This window comes from Myxocyprinus asiaticus, chromosome 21 (genome assembly GCF_019703515.2).
Source record: "Myxocyprinus asiaticus isolate MX2 ecotype Aquarium Trade chromosome 21, UBuf_Myxa_2, whole genome shotgun sequence".
Taxonomy (NCBI): domain Eukaryota; kingdom Metazoa; phylum Chordata; class Actinopteri; order Cypriniformes; family Catostomidae; genus Myxocyprinus; species Myxocyprinus asiaticus.
Window position 1 is genome coordinate 17,929,940 of NC_059364.1, and position 20,008 is coordinate 17,949,947.

At 43.1% G+C, this 20,008-nt stretch overlaps 1 protein-coding gene across 2 annotated transcripts in view; it reads right to left on the reverse strand.

Annotated features, from left to right (window-relative positions):
* Positions 1-19,448, reverse strand: part of arhgap22 (Rho GTPase activating protein 22) — a 50,763-nt gene extending 31,315 nt beyond the window's left edge. Inside the window, exons 1-3 of one of the 2 annotated variants that reach the window (XM_051648223.1) lie at positions 17,293-17,419; positions 4,026-4,225; positions 1,127-1,214 (exon numbers count right to left, since the gene is read on the reverse strand). In XM_051648223.1, coding sequence (XP_051504183.1) covers positions 1,127-1,214; positions 4,026-4,225; positions 17,293-17,335 — 331 coding nt within the window. In that variant the 5' untranslated portion in view covers positions 17,336-17,419. Of the gene's footprint in view, positions 1-1,126; positions 1,215-4,025; positions 4,226-17,292; positions 17,420-19,282 lie in introns of those variants that run through there. The other variant, XM_051648224.1, reaches the window with a different exon arrangement.
* Between the last annotated feature and the right edge of the window lie 560 nt (positions 19,449-20,008).

Here is a 20,008-nt window from a genome sequence, read left to right on the forward strand (position 1 = left end):
CTAAAAGGGATAGTCAGTGACCTTCATGCAAACCTGTATGACATTCTTATGACAGATTGTTAGGCAGAATGTTAGCCTCAGTCACCTGGGGCTGCATCTTTTTTCCCATACATTGAAAGCGAATGGTGACTGAGGCTAACATTCTTTCTAACATCTCCTTTTGTTTCCACGGAAGAAAGAAAGTTAAATGGGTTTGGAACAAAATGAGGGAGAGTAAATAAAGACAGAATTTTCTTTTTTGGATGAAATGTCCCTTTAACTATACCATAACTAGGTATGCCATAAATGCAAAAATGTATCAGTGCAGAAATTTAGCATTATTTTAAATCAAGACTGACTACTGCATAGCTCATGTTAACCAACCCTTTCTGAATTTCCAAAAAGGGATTAAGGTTCACCCTATGTCAGAGGCTGTGCAAAATTACGTGATATGTGGCGGTTCCCAGGGTACACATAAACAATGGAGGCTTCAGCAGAATATGTTCCGCGGGAACATACATGAATCTTCATCATTTGAACACTGACAGGGATGCGCTGTTGTGTGTGTTTGTGATGTGTGCGTCAGTGTAATGAGTCCGGGGGAAAACAACGCAACCAGTGTTTCCAACCAGTGTTTATGCTGGTTTATGCTGTATTAACGGTAAATGCGTTAATTGCTATTAAGAAAAATGTACGCGTTAAACCTTTTAAATGTATCGCATGTATTAACACGTTCATTTTGACAGCTCTAATTTAAACACTGAAAATTTTACATCAGCTTTAAACTGATTATTAGTTTAAAAAAATAAATAAATCTGAGTTAAATGTGGTGTCAGACTTATGAACCCCATTGTAGGTGGCAAGCTTTATGCACAGTCACAAATGTCCTTCATACATCCTCTCACAGGACCCCATGTGCCCTCTAGTGATTAACTCTTGTAATGAGGAAGCAGTATTTCATCAGAAACAAAATGCAAGCTCCTGCTCACAGTGCCTTGTTGTTGTTTGCTTGCTTTTTCAATATCTTCCTCTACTGAATGACAAGTAAACTAAAGGACATACAGATTATGCACTGATGGCACAAAGCTTTCAATGTATTTTTTCAATCTAAATTCAGAAGTTTCAGGCACGTTTACTTATCTCCTACCTGGAACTATCTCAAAAAGATGCCGCCCAGGTTCATCGGGATTGGCTGTCAGCTCATTGACTTGACTACCCTGTAATGGGATACAACCCTAGAGGAAAAAAAGAGAGAAAAGGTGACTTTAGAGAGTTAAAAGAGGTTTGAAAGGCATTTTCCACTTGTGCACAGTTTTTAAAACTTTTAAAGCTTTTTTTTTTAATCTATTTAAGTTATTAGCTGAATAAACAATTACTCTCTAGCATAACTGGAGATTAGTGTTCCGTGAAGCGGTTAATTGATTAGATGTGGTAATCACTGGTTTTCAGTGGAGATAAGGCAGTGTGGGATTCTAGTTGTCTGTTGTATGCATGGCTCTATTTTACACTGTAATCAGCAATGCTGAGTCATGCACAATTAGACCCAACCACAGTCAAATCATAAATTATGCACCATCCTCTTTTAGCTCATCCTTTACTTCGCTGTCCCAGCATTTACACAGCAAAGCAGCAGAATCTCATCCATCAACTGAAATTCCTCTCTGCTATTCAGCTTCAGCTAAATGAAATTTCAGAGGGAATGCATTGATAAGGCTAAATGCTTATAGGGTTACCCACTCAAGTGCAAGCTGGGCACATTTCTGTAGCAGAGATTCAATTTAGCTAGGATGGAAGTGGGGTGGGGATGGAGAAAGAAAAATTGGAGTATGGATGAGCCGGAGTCGCAGGGCACGCCGAGCAAAGTTGTACCGCTGCCTCTGTGCCACATTATAGAGCAACACAGGGGTCAAAGGTCAGCTGCTCTGTATTTGCTAAATGCTTTCACTTATACCACAGCCAAGCAGGAGGGCAGGCTGTTACCAGATTAGCTTGTCAGGCTAACAGCATGCTGATGTCATCCTGGTTTAATGGAGACAGTGTACGGCTGTGTAATAAATGTGCATAAATGTGATATTTAACTAATTTGGTTGTTTAAAAAGGCAGTAATATGTAATGAAGAACAGTTCCTTAGTATAAAACACATGTAAGGGATAATGTACAGTCAGCTGGCCTTATTGTTTCACCCTAAATAGATTTATTTTTGGTAATGACAGGCTTACTGTCATTGACAGACATGAAACTAGTACAGCTATGTAGGAAATTGTTTGCCTGGGACAAAAATCAAGTAGTACTGTTTAGCGGTCATTATACAAAAATATTTGACTAAAGCATGCAGCAACTGAACAATCAGAATAAAATATTCCAGAGAGCTGCATTATAAATAACTATAACATATAACAATGCTAATGTAGATACACTATATTGCCAAAAGTATTCGCTCATCTGCCTTTAGATGCATATGAACTTAAGTGACATCCCATTCTTAATCCATAGGGTTTAATATGACATCGGCCCACCCTTTGCAGCTATAACAGCTTCAACTCTTCTGGGAAGGCTTTCCACAAGGTTTAGGAGTGTGTTTATGGGAATTTTTGACCATTCTTCCAGAAGCGCATTTGTGAGGTCAGACACTGATGTTGGACGAGAAGGCCTGGCTCGCAGTCTTCGCTCTAATTCATCCCAAAGGTGCTCTATCGGGTTGAGGTCAGGACTCTGTGCAGGTCAGTCAAGTTCTTCCACACCAAACTCGCTCATCCATGTCTTTATGGACCTTGCTTTGTGCACTGGTGCGCAGTCATGTTGGAACAGGAAGGGGCCATCCCCAAACTGTTCCCACAAAGTTGGGAGCATGGAATTGTCCAAAATCTCTTGGTATGATGAAGCATTCAGAGTTCCTTTCACTGGAACTAAGGGGCCAAGCCCAGCTCCTGAAAAACAACCCCACACCATAATCCCCCTCCACCAAACTTCACAGTTGGCACAATGCAGTCAGACAAGTACCGTTCTCCTGGCAACTGCCAAACCCAGACTCGTCCATCAGATTGCCAGATGAAGAAGCGTGATTCATCACTCCAGAGAACGCGTCTCCACTGCTCTAGAGTCCAGTGGCAGCGTGCTTTACACCACTGCATCCGACGCTTTGCATTGCACTTGGTGATGTATGGCTTGGATGCAGCTGCTCGGCCATGGAAACCCATTCCATGAAGCTCTCTATGCACTGTTCTTGAGCTAATCTGAAGGCCTCATGAACTTTGGAGGTCTGTAGCGATTGACTCTGCAGAAAGTTGGCGACCTCTGCGCACTAAGCGCCTCAGCATCCGCTGACCCCGCTCTGTCATTTCACGTGGCCTACCACTTCGTGGCTGAGTTGCTGTCATTCCCAATCGCTTCCACTTTGTTATAATACCACTGACAGTTGACTGTGGAATATTTAGTAGCGAGGAAATTTCACGACTGGACTTGTTGCACAGGTGGCATCCTATCACAGTACCACGCTGGAATTCACTGAGCTCCTGAGAGCGGCCCATTCTTTCACAAATGTTTGTAGAAGCAGTCTGCATGCCTAGGTGCTTCATTTTATACACCTGTGGCCATGGAAGTGATTGGAACACCTGAATTCAGTTATTTGGATGGGTGAGCGAATACTTTTGGCAATATAGTGTATAATATATAACAATAACTGTCTGAAAGAACAGTGTTGTCCCTCCCGCTGATACAGGTTGAGGTATGGCCATCAAAAACCTATATGTATTATACTGTAGGTTGAGGGGTGAACTATAAAATGTTGAAGTCATTAGGTATCTCACAATCAATGCTTATTCACTAAGAGGAATAACAGATTGATTTTTCAGAGGTAGAGATATTGATTAAATCTATTTGTGCAACATTTAGTGTCACCTTGCTTAGACTGTCAGATTCGATTATGATTAATGTGTACAAAAAACATAAACCTCATTTTTGAGATTTCATCTTTTATTTATTTATTCTCAGGTTGTTCTGTCCACTTCTATTCTCACAGTCTACAGTATGTTTAGACAGTAGGCTACCTGTGGTTTGGTTTCCTCCTCATCCTTGTAGAAGTAGAGCTGGTCGGTTCGGAGCACGAACCAACGTAGCTGCCAGTTCTTCATGATGCTGCGCTGTTTTTTAAGCCAGCCTGCTTTCAGTGCCCTCTCCTGCAGGCCTGGAGACGATGGCCTTCTGAAGCCACGGGACAGCTCCCCCATGACCATGCTCTTGGATCTAGCTGGAAACGGAAACACACAGACACACACATATTTTCAACATTGTTAGGTTAGATTTGAAGTTAAATTCACATTCCCATTCTGCTTATCTAAGCAAAACAAATCCACCTCCACTAGTCTGGACAAGTATGTGCACAGAACGCACATAAAAATGTGCAGACTTGATGCGTTCGGCAATGCTAGCAATGTCCCAACCACAGCTGAAAACAAGATGTACCATGCATGCCTTATGTTTGACAGGCTTCTTAGTGAAGGCAGAGTAATGATGCAAAAGCCCTTTTTTTTGGCAAAGCTTTTCCATGAATTTAAATTCCCCTTTGTTGACCAGGGTCAACCACAAACACAGCATGTCGGATCAGATTGGGCAGCTGTTTAAGAGGCCTGTCTCATGAAGAGACCAGTGTCACGAGCAGCTGCATTATACTTGTGGGGCGGAAGAAAAAAATCAATCCTTTCTTTCCTACGTGCTGAGAGCAGCAGGAGAGCTCTAAACCCAACCAAGCTTCCTTACTATTGCCTCATTCAGTATTTCTCTGTATCTCACTGGCTACGTTCACATAGTCAGGATTGACAACCGTATTTACTAACAGGTGTGACTCTTGAACTGTCCCTGTTCATACTCGAGCATACAATGCAGCCTAATTTCGAGTTTCGAGCACATTACTGACCAAACAAAGTCATATTTACCAAAATAATGACTGCTCTGACATAGGAGCTTCCCAGGTGGACTTAAAGTCAGCAAGAGTAACAGCTTGAATTGAGCTGTTCAGTTAATCACATCAAATTGTAGGCCAACCAGGACGGTAATTTGCCTTTTTTGAGTTTCCTTTGGAATTTTCAATGGAATTTTTAATTTGAATACTAATTCATGTAGGACATTTTCGAGCCATGGGAATTTCCAGTTGGTTTTTAAAATTGTGGTTTTCAATTTATGACTAAAATAAGGTCTGTGGTTAACATTACTTGAAGACACTTTCACTTTATGCTTTACAACAAATTACACACAGTCATACCTCAATCATGAATTTTGAAACTGTTGTGTATTTTTAAAAGATGCTAACAAGTTGCTACAGTCTCTAGTAATGTTAACCACAGACCCTATTTTACTCATATATCGAAAACAACCATTCTAAAACCCCACTGGAAATTCCCATGGCTTGAAAATGCTAATTTTCTTCTGGGTTTTTGTACTACATGACATAATAATTGAATTCAAGCCCCTTTTCTACTCTCACGATATATATACACTCACCAGCCACTTTATTAGGTACACCTGTACATCTACTTATTCATGTAATTATATAATCAGCCAATCGTGTGGCAGCAGTGTAATACATAAAATCGTGCAGATATGGATCAGGAGCTTCAGTTAATGTTCACATCAACCATCAGAATGGGGAAAAAATGTGATCTCAGTGATTTAGACCGTGGCATGATTGTTGGTGCCAGACAGGCTGGTTTAAGTATTTCTGTAACTGCTGATCTCCTGGGATTTTCATGCACAGCAGTCTCTAGTGTATAGAGAATGATGCGAAAAACAAAAAACATCCAGTAAGCGGCAGTTCTGTGGATGAAAATGCCTTGTTGATGAGAGAGGTCAAAGGAGAATGGCCAGACTGGTTTGAGCTGAAAAAAGGCAACGGTAACTCAGATAACCACTCTGTACAATTGTAGTGAGCAGAACAGCATCTCAAAATGCACAACATGTTGAACGGTCGGGCGGAATGTTTTCCCTATTCTCTCTCACTCTGCTCTCTCCTCAGATCCCGTTCCTGCCCCGCGGAGGCGAAGAGTCCTGCCACCGAAGCCAGTTTGCACCGCCCACAGCATTGACAGTGCCCCGCCGCTCTCCCCCTCAGGTGGAAGTGTCCGCCGATGCAGGTGCGGGCGTGGCGCCTGGGCCGGCCTGCTGGAGTTGCGGGGATCCGTGACACTTCCGGGATCAATGCCCTGTGATGGAGCTGGGGATGGTGGTCTGGATCCCTGACACTCCACAGGCTGCCCCCGATCAGGCTGGAGTGTACCGGATACCGGTAAGAGTCAAGGGGGATCCTCACTAAGCATTGGTGGACACGGTTTGTAATCAAACCACTATCTACCAATGCTTGGTTCAACGTGAGGCTTTGGGCACAACCAAAAGGGTGAGGGTAAAGTGTGTGCATGGGGATATTCACAATTACCCCATGGTGACCCTTGTGATAAAATTTCGGGGAACAAAACATAGAGTGGAGGCCGTGGTTCGTTCCCGCCTCACCCATCCACTGATTTTGGGGATTAATTGGCCTGGGGGGGGGGGGATTTTCCGAAGGGGATTTCCCTTTGGAGCAGTCACGAGATGAAACCCTCAAGCACACCTTCGACCAAGTGAGGGTGATCAATGGTCAACAACTCTGGCCGAATGTAGCACTTTCATATCCCTATTTCGCAATTATAAACGAGCGGTTGTATAGAGTGACGCAGGATGCTCAAACAAAGGATGATACAACCCAGCTCTTAATACCATGTAGCCGTCGGGAAATGGTGTTCCAGGTGGTGTGCGGCTTGCCGTGAATGTCAGCTGGTGAACCCGCCGGCCACCCCAAAAGCGCCATTGCACCCCCTTCCACTGATCGAGGTCTCCGAGAGAGAACTGGCATGGACCTCGTCGGGCCATTAGAGCGGTCAGCATGCAGACTTCGCTTTGTATTGGTCTTAATGGACTATGCAACGCGATATCCGGAAGCAGTGCCCCTGTGCAACATCTCAGCACACAGTGTTGCGGAGGCACTCTTCAAAATAATCTCCCGGGTGGGGATTCCGAAAGAGATCCTCACTGATCAGGCCACAAACTTTCATCGGGATCTCGATTATGAGGTAAAGCGAACCAATAGAAGGGGCGCACGTCAAATATATCACCCAACCTCATGAAATTATGGAGTGAGGTGGTCCCTGTGACGTTGGCTACAGTAGTTCTGGAGAGGGCGGAGCTCGGGCCGGAGGTGAATACAAAACACAATCATATCACCCCGTCACTTACGGAGACCACATCTCACCGTATCAACTCGCAGAGGTTGCCAAGTTGCAACAGGAATTTGCAGACGTGTTTTCCCCTCTACCGAGTCGTACAAACTTCATCCAGCACCACATCGAGACTGAGCCAGGGGCGGTGGTACATAGCCGTCTCTACTGATTGCCCAAGCACAAAAAGAAAATAGTCCAGGAAGAATTGGATGCAATGATCGATATGGGGGTAATAGAGGAATCCCACAGTGATTGGTCCAGCCCAGTTGTTCTAGTTCCTAAGAGCGATGGGTCTGTACAGTTCTGTGTGGATTATAGAAAAGTCAATGCGGTGTATAAATTTGACACGTACCCAATGCCTCGTGTTGATGAGTTGCTCGATTGGTTGGGCTCTGCTCGATTTTATTCCACACTGGATTTGACAAAGGGTTATTGGCAGATCCCTTTGACACCAATTTCCCATGAAAAAACAGCCTTCTCCACACTGTTTGGATTACACCAATTTGTGACATTTCCGTTCAGTTTGTTTGGTGCCCCTGCTACGTTTCAGCATCTCATGGACCGAATCCTCAGACCGCATTCGGCTTACGCTGCTGCCTATTTAGATGACATCATCATTTACCGCAATGATTGGCAGTGGCACATGCAGCATCTGAGGGCGGTTCTGAGATCCATGTGCAATTGGGCGGGTGGAGGTACAGTATCTGGGGTTCTACTTGGGCCACGGGCAGGTGCATCCCCAAATTGACAAGACTGCAGTGATTGCGACCTGCCCGAGGCCCAATACCAAAAAGGGGGTGAGACATTTCCTGGGGCTGGCTGGCTATTATAGGAGATTCGTGCCTAATTATATGGATATCACCAGCCCGCTGACTGATCTCACTAAAAAGGGAGCTCCAGACCCGGTCCAGTGGACAGAGCAGTGTCAACAGGCGTTTGCACAGGTTAAAGCCATGCTTTGCGGGGGGCCACTTTTACATTCACCCAATTTCTCTCTCCCTTCTGTCTTGCAGACGGACGCTTCAGACAGAGGGCTGGGGGCCGTACTCTCACAGGTGGTGGAGGGGGAGGAGTGCCCGGTGCTGTACATTAGTCGCAAGCTCTCGCTGAGGGAGACTAAGTACAGCACCGTACAAAATAAGTGTCTCGCCATCAAGTGGGTGGTCCTCACTCTCCGGTACTACCTGTTGGGGTGGCCCTTAACCCTCTGCTCGGATCACGCCCCACTCCAATGCTCCACCGCATGAAAGATACCAACGCATGGATCACCCGTTGGTATCTGGCTCTTCAGCCGTTTAAGTTCAAGGTGGTCCACAGTCGCTGACTTCCTTTCCAGAAATGATGGGGGGGGGGGGGGGGGGTGTGGTAGACAGGCCGGATGTCTCCCCAGCCTGAGTTGGGCAGTGGGGATATACAGCAGTGGGGGGTGTGGTCAAGCATCCGTCCGGAGAGAAAGCGGTAAGGGCGCTTGCACCTGAGCTAGATTATGTCTAACACCTGTCTCTAATTCCAGTGAGCATGGGGAGAGCGGCATATAAGTAGCCAAGCCATCAGCAGAGAGAGAGAGAGAGCCTGGCACAAGGAAGTCCATGGTGTCTGTGAAGCTGACGAGTTTATGAGTGTTCGTATCTGTGAAGCTAATGTGTTTGTGAAACTATGTACCTGTGAAGCTAATGAGTTTTGTGAAGCTGTAAACATTGAAGTTGCCAATTAAAAGTCTTACCTGTGCCAGGAGAAGCCTGTTTCCCTGTGTCCTCCTTTCATTCTGCTGTGGACCCTTCCACACTCAGACCAGGTGATGTTTTTCCAATTGTCTACTGTCCAGTTTTGGTGAGCCTGTACCCACTGCAGCCTCTGTTTCCTGTTCTTAGCTGACAGTAGTGGTACCCGGAGGGTCCTTCAGCTGCTGTAGCCCATCCGCCTCAGTGTTCAATGTGTTTTACATTCAAAAATGCTTTTCTGCATAGTACTGTTGTAACACGTGTTTATTTGTGTCACTGTCACCTTCCAGTCAGCTTCGACCAGTCTGGCCATTCTCCTCTGACCTCTGTAATTAACAAGCCATTTTGGCCCACAGAACTGTCGCTTGCTGGATGTTTTTTGTTTTTCACACCATTCTTTACAATCTAGAGACTGTTGTGTGTGAAAATCCCAGGAGATCAGCAGTTACAGAAATACTCAAACCAGCCCGTCTGGCACAAACAATCATGCCATGTTCTAAATCACTGGGATCACATTTTTTCCCTATTCTGATGGTTGATGTGAACATTAACTGAAGCTCCTGACCCATATCCGCATGATTTTATACATTACACTGCTGCCACATGATTGGCTGATTAGATAATCGCATGAGATAAGTAAGTAGATGTACAGGTCTACCTAATAAAGTGGCCAGTGAGTGTATAAAGCTGGTAACCAAAGTGAAAGAGAATATAAATATAAAAGATGGTAACTTCCTTAAGATCGGAAAGTCTTATCACAATAGAGATATCGCTATTTAATTAACAAGTCTAATCGAGGGACGAGTTCATCCATCAAAACCTAATTAATCAACAGCGGCTTTTTGAATGTTGTTTTGTTTCCTGAGTGTAGAGCACAGCATTTGAGGTGCGCCCAGACCACAAAACTGAACAGAGCAGCTTTGATGGAAGACAGTGACTGAATCTAAAAACTGTGAGTCACTATAGTTAAAGAATGCAGCTGCTACTCTCATTTACATCTGAACTTTGTGGGAACTATTTAGCACTCTAAAACAGGACTGACATTTTGTAGTCTCTGGATCGCTCTGGATCTTTTTCTTTTTGTCTTGTCCAGGGGTGGAGCTAGGGAGTGACCAGGGGTGGCCACCCCATTGGACACCACTCTCGCAATTACGTTTTTAATTATTTTAAGTGAGTGAGCATTTGAGTAGCCTATTGCATGTGAACATATCATTTGTTACACATAAGCTCATAAAATCACATGGAAATTCTTTGGAGAACTGGAGTTTTCCTAACTGCAGAAAAACTAGTTAACATGTTTACTTTGAGTGCCGCGAAATTAAGTACAATTATGTTTTTAATATTTTTTAGCATGAAATACATACAGTACAGGGTTTTTACACGTTTAATGCCAATGTAAAATTCATCAATATGATTTTGTCATGGCTCCTGTGTTTGCCGGTTCATTCTGTTGTTTGTTTTCTCTCCCTTTTTTTTTCTCAATTTGGAATGCCCAATTCCCAATGTGATTTTTTTTTTAAGTCCTCGTGGTCGTGTAGTGAATCGCCTCAGTCCAGGTGGCAGAGGACGAATCCCAGTTGCCTCTGCGTCTGAGACTGTCAACCCGCGCATCTTATCACGTGGCTTGTTGAGAGCGTTGCCACAGAGACATAGCACGTGTGGAGGCTTCACGCCATCCACCGTGGCAACCACGCTCAACTCACCACACGCCCCACAGAGAAACGAACCATATTATAGCGACCACGAGGAGGTTACCCCATGTGACTCTACCCTCCCAAGCAACCGGACCAATTTGGTTGCTTAGAAGACCTGGCTGGAGTCACTCAGCACGCCCTGGGATTCAAACTAGTGAACTCCAGGGGTGATAGCCAGCATCTTTACCACTGTGCTTCCCAGGCCCTCTTGTTTTCTCTCCCTTGTGTTTCACTCTCCCTTGCATTTCCATGGGAACGCTGATCGCCCCCGGGGAGGCGTCGATTACGGTAATAGGTTTCTCACACACTCCACCTGTCTTCCTCTGATTGCATGCCCTATTTTATCCCGTGTGTTTCCCCTGTTTGTTTGCTGGTTTATTGTTTGTTGTACCACTCATGTTTGTCACCTGTTTAGTGTGGAGTTGGTTGCGCTGTTCACGAGGTGGTGTTTACCCCACAGATCGCTATTGCCCTGTTGGTCACTCCCGAGGAGGATTCCTTGGATTATCTACCCGCGTGGGAGCTTGTGTCTTGGGCATTGCTTTGCATCTCACCTATCTTCTGCGGATCATTCCGGACTTCCACTACAACACCTACTGACGAACACACTCTCCTTGCCCTCCTGGCTTTATTATTTTGAGCTCGACCAAGCTGGTGCTGAGCGCTCTTTGTGTTAAATAAAAGACTGACATTTATCTCTTCTGCTCTTGGGTCTTGTTTTACCCAGTGCTGTGACAGAATAAACCAGCCAGTTATGGACCCAGCGGAGGAGAGCACTATTCATTCCGCTCTGGCCCAGGACCAGACACCAGGACCAGATATCTGCGTCAAACCGTGCCATGGAGCTGATGGTATCACAGCTCTCTCAGCTTACGGCACTGGTCCAGCAAATCCGGCTCCCTCCTGATCCCACTCCGGCACAGGATTTACCTCCTCCCCCTCCCCTGCGAGCAGATCAGATGTGCGAATTCTTCCCCCAGCTCCATACTCGGGAGAGGGATCTATCAGGGCGTTTCTTTCTCGATGCTCTCTGTTTTTCTCAATGCAGCCCTCTACCTTCACTTCTGACACCATAAAGGTTGCCTGCATAATCACGCTTCTCTCCGGTAAGGCTGGAGAGTGGGGAACGGCTGTCTGGGACAACCATCATGCATGCTGCGCATGCTATGAGGCTTTCTCTTTGGAGCTTCGCTGGGTTTTTGACCACACCGCCCAAGGTCGGGAGGCAGGGAGAATTCTGTCTGGACTTTCCCAGGGGAACCGATCAGTTGTGGATTTTGCGATCGAATTTCGCACTCTGGCTGCCTCCAGTGACTGGAACGACCATGCTATGTGGGACCGCTTCTTGCGGGGATTATTTGACTATCCAGGATGAGATCTATTCCTTGGACTTACCCCAACTATTCGAAGACTTGGTGGACCTGGCCATTCGGGTCATTCAGCACCTGGCTCAGCACTGAGAACATCGCCGGCGCCACCACCCGTCTGCCTGGCCCGCTGATTTTCGTTATCTGCCTGCCCCATGCCACATCTCCTGATCTTCGCTCCAACCCAGAACCCATGCATGTGGGCAGACTCCCGGTCTTGCGTCGGGAGAACAGCAATGGCTCCTCAAGTGGCTATGTTTTGTTTGTGGCCAAGCTGGCCATCGCTCCGCTACCTGTCTGTTGAAAGACCCTGATCGCCAGTAGGTAGGGGATTACTGGCAAGCACAACTCTGCACCCTCTTCCTGGTCCGATTACTGAGTGTTTCTGATAGCCATGTTATCTTGGCTCTGGTGGATTCCGATGCCGAGGGGAACTTTTTAGACTCGGATTTGGCTTTAAGGTGGCGGCTTCCCATATGCCGACTGGAGGAATCCATTACAACCCACACTCTCAGTGGTACTTCAGTAATCACACATGCCAATAGATCTGTCACCATGGTCTCCGGGAATCATTCTGGGCAGCTGTCCTTCCTCCTCATCTGTTCTCCTACTACCCCGGTGGTGCTTAGGTACCTGTGGTTGGTAACACATAACCCTCACATAGACTGGGCAACCAACTCTGTTTTGTCTTGGAGCTCTTTCTGTTCTTCACATTGTCTTAACTCTGCTGTCTCCCCTGTCCAGTCTTGTTTTTCATTGCAGGATGAGCCGGCAGATGTTTTGGGTGTTCTGCAGGAGTATCACAACTTGAGGGTGGTATTCAGGTGATCCCATGCCTTGACCCTTCCTCCTTATCTCCCGTACGGCTGTGCTATTGAATTGCATCCTGGCACCTCTCCGCCTCGAGGACGGTGGTATTCGCTCAATGCCCAAATTGCATGTGCTGGCAGAGGGTTTGGCTGTCCTCCCAATTCCACTCCATCTCCCCTCATGTCAGCTGGGGCCCAAATTCATTGGACCTTTTCCCATCACCAAGGTTATTAGTCCGGTGGCGGTCCTTCTTGTCCATCCCGTCTTTCACGTGTCCAAAATTAAACCGCTTTTTGTTCCACTACAACACCTACTGATGAACACACTCTCCTCGCCCTCCTGGCTTTATTATTTTGAGCTCGACCGAGCTGATGCTGAGCACTCTTTGTGTTAAATAAAAGACTGACATTTATCTCTTCTGCTCTTGGGTCCTGTTTTCTCCAGCACCGTGACAGATTTCTTTCCTCTTTTTGGTTCATTTTAGATAAACCTGGACATAACAAACACATTCTAACCTCTGCTGAAGAGTATTTGCTATCGTTAAAACTTGTTGCTGCAGTAAGGCTGACATGTTTTGTTTTTGCAGGTGTATGTCATCAAAGTAAATAATATGTATGTGAGACATCAAAATAAAGAGAAAGATTGCAGATAGATATAGGATCTGTTCCAAAACCTAGTGAGCTTCCTTCAGAGGCAGCATTTTAAGACATCATAGGCGCGCTCTTTACGCAAAGGCTGTTCCAAAACGTAGGTATCTTATTTTAAGAGTGCTTTCACACTTGGTTCGACTGCTTGGACTGAACCCTAATTCGATTCCTCCCCCTACCCCTGTCCCCGCTGGACTCTGTTCAAATCATATTATTTGGGTCCAAACCACGGTCCGATTACATCATCAATGTGAGTACAAGCGGCAGCTGTTTACCACTGTAACTAGGTAACAACTCGAGAAGACATCAGCTTCACTGTGTTATTAATGTATTGGTCTCTTTGGATTTATACCACCAAAACTTTACATGCACAGAACAACACTTTGAATGTGCAGTGATGTGATGAATGAATTTACTTGTTCATTGAACTGTTGTATATAAGCAATATCACACTTGCAATCATGCTATATGGCCCTAAATCAGCGCTGCTGTGATTGCCTACGGCACTCGGCCTGCGGCCCAATCACAGACTCTTGCTCATGTGATATTGCTTAATTAACCGTAACAATTGCGATCGGGAGCCTGCAAAGACGCAAATTATACATCATCACAAGCGGTTCACTTCTGCGATTTGGTAAGATTGTATTCATATCAGCAGCGAACTGTACTGGAGATCACATAAACTGTAAACCCCAGACCATCTTTCAAGTGAACTCTGGTGCGGTTCCCAGGTGCACACCCGAGTTCGGAAAACAGCATTCACATAATCCAAATGAACTAAACATTCATGTCATTTGGAGCCGGGTGCACACCAAAAGTGCTAGTGTGAAAGCACCTTAATGTATCCTTCTTATGTATCCTTCCCTGGGAAGGTGATCCCAGAATGCACCATGATGAGCTCGGCAGAAAAATAAATCCAAGATGGCAGACAAAATGAGAGAAATTTGGATTATAAATATACTTCTAATACATTCAATAATGAAAAGTATCTATAATTTTTTTATATCATAGAAAACTGACTACTTTACCCAAAATATGTATGTACTATGCACATTTATGCTTATTAGAGTATAAGAGAGTTTCAGTGCATCTTTTTTATATTCAATAAAAATGACTGGTAACAGAGGATAAAATTATGCCTAACATTTCCTTTTGCGCTCCACAGAAGTCAAACATGTTAGAAACAACATGAGGGTGAAAGTAAATGATGAGAATGTATCAAATTTGTATAAAAATATTGCCTCTGCCACTGGTCTTGTCCCAATCCTCTTATTTGCCAAGTCATAACTGATGATTTCTAGCCTCCAACAGAGTGGGCTACAATGGACGTTCTGCTGCCCCAGTCTATCTGTCTGATAAAGAGCTGCAAACGCTGCTACTCTGATTCAATCACTGTAAGTATGGAAGCCTCATCAGTGTTAATGTGCACCTCACAGCCTCATGGAGAGAGAAAGAGTGAGAGAATACAGATGGGAGGAAAGGGGTGGGAGGAAAGCCCCTAAAATGATCCTGTCTTATGAAAACCAGTCTCCTGGGACATCCAGAATGATGTTTCTCCTTATTACCCATAAACCTATCTGCCAACTCTTAATAACATTGCAAATGGTTGCAGAACGGACGAGGATATGTAGCATTATATTTTTCCTCCATTTGACTTCTTTTCAGCCCTAGTGAAATGTTCAAATCTAAAAATACTGAAAGTCTGCGCAGGTCCTTGCATATTTCATTCAGACTCATTTTAGAATGATAGAGACCCATTTTTTGTCTGTCTGTTCCTTAAATATCCCTTCCGGGCTTTGCTGCTGAATAAGAGGATATTAAGACAAATTAAGAATTAATATCAACAATTAATCTTTGTGTAAAAGGATCAGACTACTCAAAATAGCCCTGTAATAAAGAGAATCACCTTAAGGATTTAATTCAAGACATTGTTTTATGAGGACACCTTGAGCATGGCACGAGGAACAGAATTATAAAGAATCTTGTGTAGCTCTCTGGCTTGGATTATTCCTTTTTGCTAAAGCAAGCTGACAATCATTGTTATCATGCACCATTTTGGTCCTTTTATAGTAGGCATAAAAAACAAAATGTGGCCTAATGCAAGTCCATACAAGGATGTGCTGCGAAAGTTGACGTTCACTTTTGCACCTGTAAAATGTTCTATACCAGAACAAGAAACAAATTTGCATCTGGATAGTTGTCCAAGAACTTATTTCATTTTTAACAAGACTTTAGGTTAAAACAACCCGGTCTCATGACAAGCCATAATAATAGGGTTAGGGGTTACGAGATGGTGAAATCGCAAGAAATTAGTTAGCTTGTACAAAAATTTATTACTTTTACTCCCATGGATAAAAATATGAACCAAAGAACAATGTCATTATGATTTTTCACAAGACTAACCCCTAATCCATACCTAAACCTAACCATAAAGTCTAGCCCCAAACCCTTAACCTAACTATGATATGAATAGGAAAATAACTTTTGTGTACCATGAAAGAAAGAAACATCCTGCAAATAACACACATTTCCAATACGGAAAGGTATATAAGGTTTATATTCTTATTGTTATGACACTCCAAATGAAATATCACTGTGGCACAGCAGCCTGCAAATTACACATGGCAGTGTCTCTGTGCTTGTTGTGCTGGAATATATGCTGTAGTGGCTTAAAACAGTGTGAACCTGAAACCCTCATCAAAAATTACACAACCCATATGCGGTATGACAAATGCAGAGGACAGCAGATAGGCAGTGTGCTTCAGATGCTTTTGTCTGCTTTATGTTGCACAGCAGGGTGGAAATCAATCCACAAATAGCCTTTTACAGCAAGACAGTATGACTGCTGAAGCAGACAAGCCTCTATTCTCTATTCAGGGAGGAAGTATTCAGAATAACCATGCAATGCATATTAATAGAACTTTAAAAAATAACATATAGCACCTGTGGAATTTATCAGCTGTGATCAATAATTAATTATTAGCTGCAATAAACCACAATCTATTATTATATACTGTAGTTTATTTAAAAATGTTTTGTCATGTAACCTAAAAAATGTGGTAAGGTCTAAATTACTGTCAAAAATATTATATATGACAGAATCAATTTGACTATATTAGGTTAAACCAGCAAAAGTCCTTTTGAAGATCAAGAAAAATAAATAGATCCGTAAGGTAACAACTGCACGTTATCATTTTAAGAGTGTATACTATATTGTCAGCTATTGTAATGTTGTATATTGCTATTGTCAGCAAACTTTATGTCATACAGGTGGAACTATGTTTGACATTCAGCTGGTATGATTTATTGTACCTGCAAGTCCACTGATTCTAAGTGTCGAAACTCTGATTAATCATGGACCAAGAATAGAACATAGGCACAATTCTTTTTACACGGCATGAAAATAAAATGATCACATTTGACAAAGCAAAGAAAAATCACACTGTAAACATTGTGCATGAGGCACCACAATGTGTATCAAGATCATATCAGCTTAGGGGAGCACTGACTGCATCATTACTTCCTGGTTAAGGAGACTGGGATCCATGACACAAACTACTTACATTAACCACTCTAATCTGAAATTTGTTACTTAGAAACCACCCAGTGTATTGGATCACTGACTTGCAACCTATGAGGTTTAGCCTACTGTCCTCACTAGTCTATCACCATGCTATGGGCTCATCACAAAGAGAGCCTCATTTTCAGCAGTGCAAGAGCCGGGGTGTAGCTGAAGCAAACATTAAAGGGTGTTGCTAAGATGTGAGTGGATGACTTATGCAGAACACAGCTGGGCAATCAGCAGTAAGAAAAAAAAAGACCATCCTTACCTCTCCTTGTCTGTCTAATCTTGGGGCTTAGCATGGTGTTCATAGCTGGGTAACACTATCCTCCATCCACATGTTGGGATCCCCAATCTACTCTCCTCCTGAGCCTCGCCCTGTTGCACCTCTTCCGTCTGCTCTGGACAACATCTCTCTCTCCCCCTCTCTTTTTATCCCTCTCTCCCTCCCTCTCCCCCTTTGATGTCCCACTGGCCCACTGCACTGAGCAGCACATTTCCCGGGCCCCTCCCACCCTTATAATGCAGAGGCAGCTGGAAGAGACAGACCTCATGCACAAGCTCAGATCCACCCTTACCCATGATGCATTATTTATCCCACACCACCAAAATTAATTCCACGGTGGGTCAGCCATTAAAGCCCTGAATGATTACACTTAATAATTCAGTGAAGCAGAAACAGAAGAGCTTTTGCCACCCCCCTTAACTTCCTAAAAATCATAATAACATGGTTCGTTGGTTCGTTTATTTTTCTCTATAGGAGAAGTTGTACGTTTTTGTACAAGCCAACTCTTTCTTACAATTTCCAAATCTTGTACTAATTATTATGACTTGTCACTAGATCGGGTTGTCCCAACCTGTATGTTGTTATTTGCTGTGCAACACTTTACCTCATGTGATCCTGTGTGCACATGTGTGGACGTTGTATTTTGGCTTTGCAACACATAATTTAATTCATTTAAACCAACTGATCTCAGTTCACAAGACTCTGGGCTGTCATTAAAGTGTAATACTTTCAATGTACGGAGTCATATGTCAAAACAACATGGAGCCGGCCACAGCAGAGTTTGTCTTTGGGAGAAATGGCAACAAAACTACACCAGCTATATCTACGACATCTAAAACTTTAGCGATTTATCATGAAACGCCACGCTGCTAAACACAATGTATACTTTAGCACATCTTTTCCTTAGATATCCTATATTTACTGTGCATTATCACATTGAGAATCAATGGGTTTATCCAAAAGTTGACAAATGTTGCTTTCAGAGGCTTTATACGGAGTTAGGATGAAAATAAGGTGCATTTCAAACTGTTATGAGACCAGTGCAGACAGAGAGCACACTGGAGGTTAAGTCATTCACTAAATAGGGAGCAAGGGAGCATCGTATAGCTTTCCTGCATCTAAGTGCATTCACTCCTAAAATCTGACCAACAGTTGATGTTTGGACCACTCAACATGTTTGGCAGACATGGAACAATGGTAATCTGTACTTAGATTCAGAATTTATAATGTATAATTTTTTTTTTTTTTACATGGATGGCAGTGACTGGATGATGCTGGCCATTACTTTGAATCAAAATAAATTATGCTAATGTCCTATGTAATGTCTGTAACATCATAAAAACATGAATAACCAACACTCCTGGAAAAATAATAAACAATTTGATAAAAAAAAAAATTTAAAAATCAGACTTTCTATAGCTTGGTATTATGTAAAATGTCACAACTTAGTCCCGCTGTCCACATATGTTGCCATACATTTTTAGAAAAAAAAAATTTGTTTGCACATTTATTAGGTGCTACTAGATACAAATCAAAAAGGGAAATGGAAAATGCACACAGCAGTCATGCTTGGATCTCAAGAGGATAAGAACATGAGTGTGAATATTTCAGAGGTTCGGTGGAACGGAGGGGAAGATTATCAATGAATAATGACTTTTTCCATCTGTTCCTCACACACAGCTATCCTATGCCTTCAAGAAAGTGCCAGAATATAGTGCACAACTTGTATGGACTACTCTTTAAAAATAACAGCACACTGGATTGGAATGACACAAGGGTAGATAAATAATGACACAATTTTCATTATAAATGCTCTCAACAATCCTATGCCATAGAAATATCATGACTGTTACAAATAAGTTGTAAGTCAGTTACATAATACTGTGAAACCAATTTAGAATTTGGTTTATATGATGAACACTATAGTTTAAACAATAGGATTAAAAAAAAAAAAAAAAAATCACATAATTACCTAGACCTCCATGTACTCCTTGGTAGTGTAAACGCCAGATTCTTCATTAGGAATTCTAATCTGACATATTCATGTATTTGATGTTTGAAACTAACTGCATCAAATCTCTGTATAAATAGAAGAACCACAGTTACGAGTGTAAAGTTCAACAATATGACATCTAGCTGGATACTCCCACTCAATCTCTTAAGGAACTGAGGGCAGGAGAACGATGTGTTGAGTCAGAATTCAAACGCAGAAAATGAATCATATCTACATCTTAAAAAATGCACCCACATCATCAAGAAATAAGAGGAGTGACTCTCAGGAGCAAATTACACAGTTATTTGTCCCTCTCACACAAACACTATGAGGCTGGTATTTGCTACTCCATTCACATACTCTGAATAGTATCTAGTCTAGAAATATCTGCAATGGGGAGGGAAATTTCTAAAAGCTGAGATAGGTTAAATGTGACAAGAAAGTCTGTGGATTCACAGACACATAAGGAAATGATGACTGGTAATGGAGAAGTGAAAACAGTGATGTAGTGTGGAAGTGCCCCTTATTATGTCAATACTAATTGGTACTTACGGTTAAGAAATGATAAATAGATTTATAATTTTTCTAAAATGATTTAGTATATCAATTCAGGTTTGGTCTGTGCAATGAAAAATGTATGATTATCCTGGAAAACTTCATGTAATATAGAGAGTAAATCGTGATACTGGATGAATATTCTCAGTT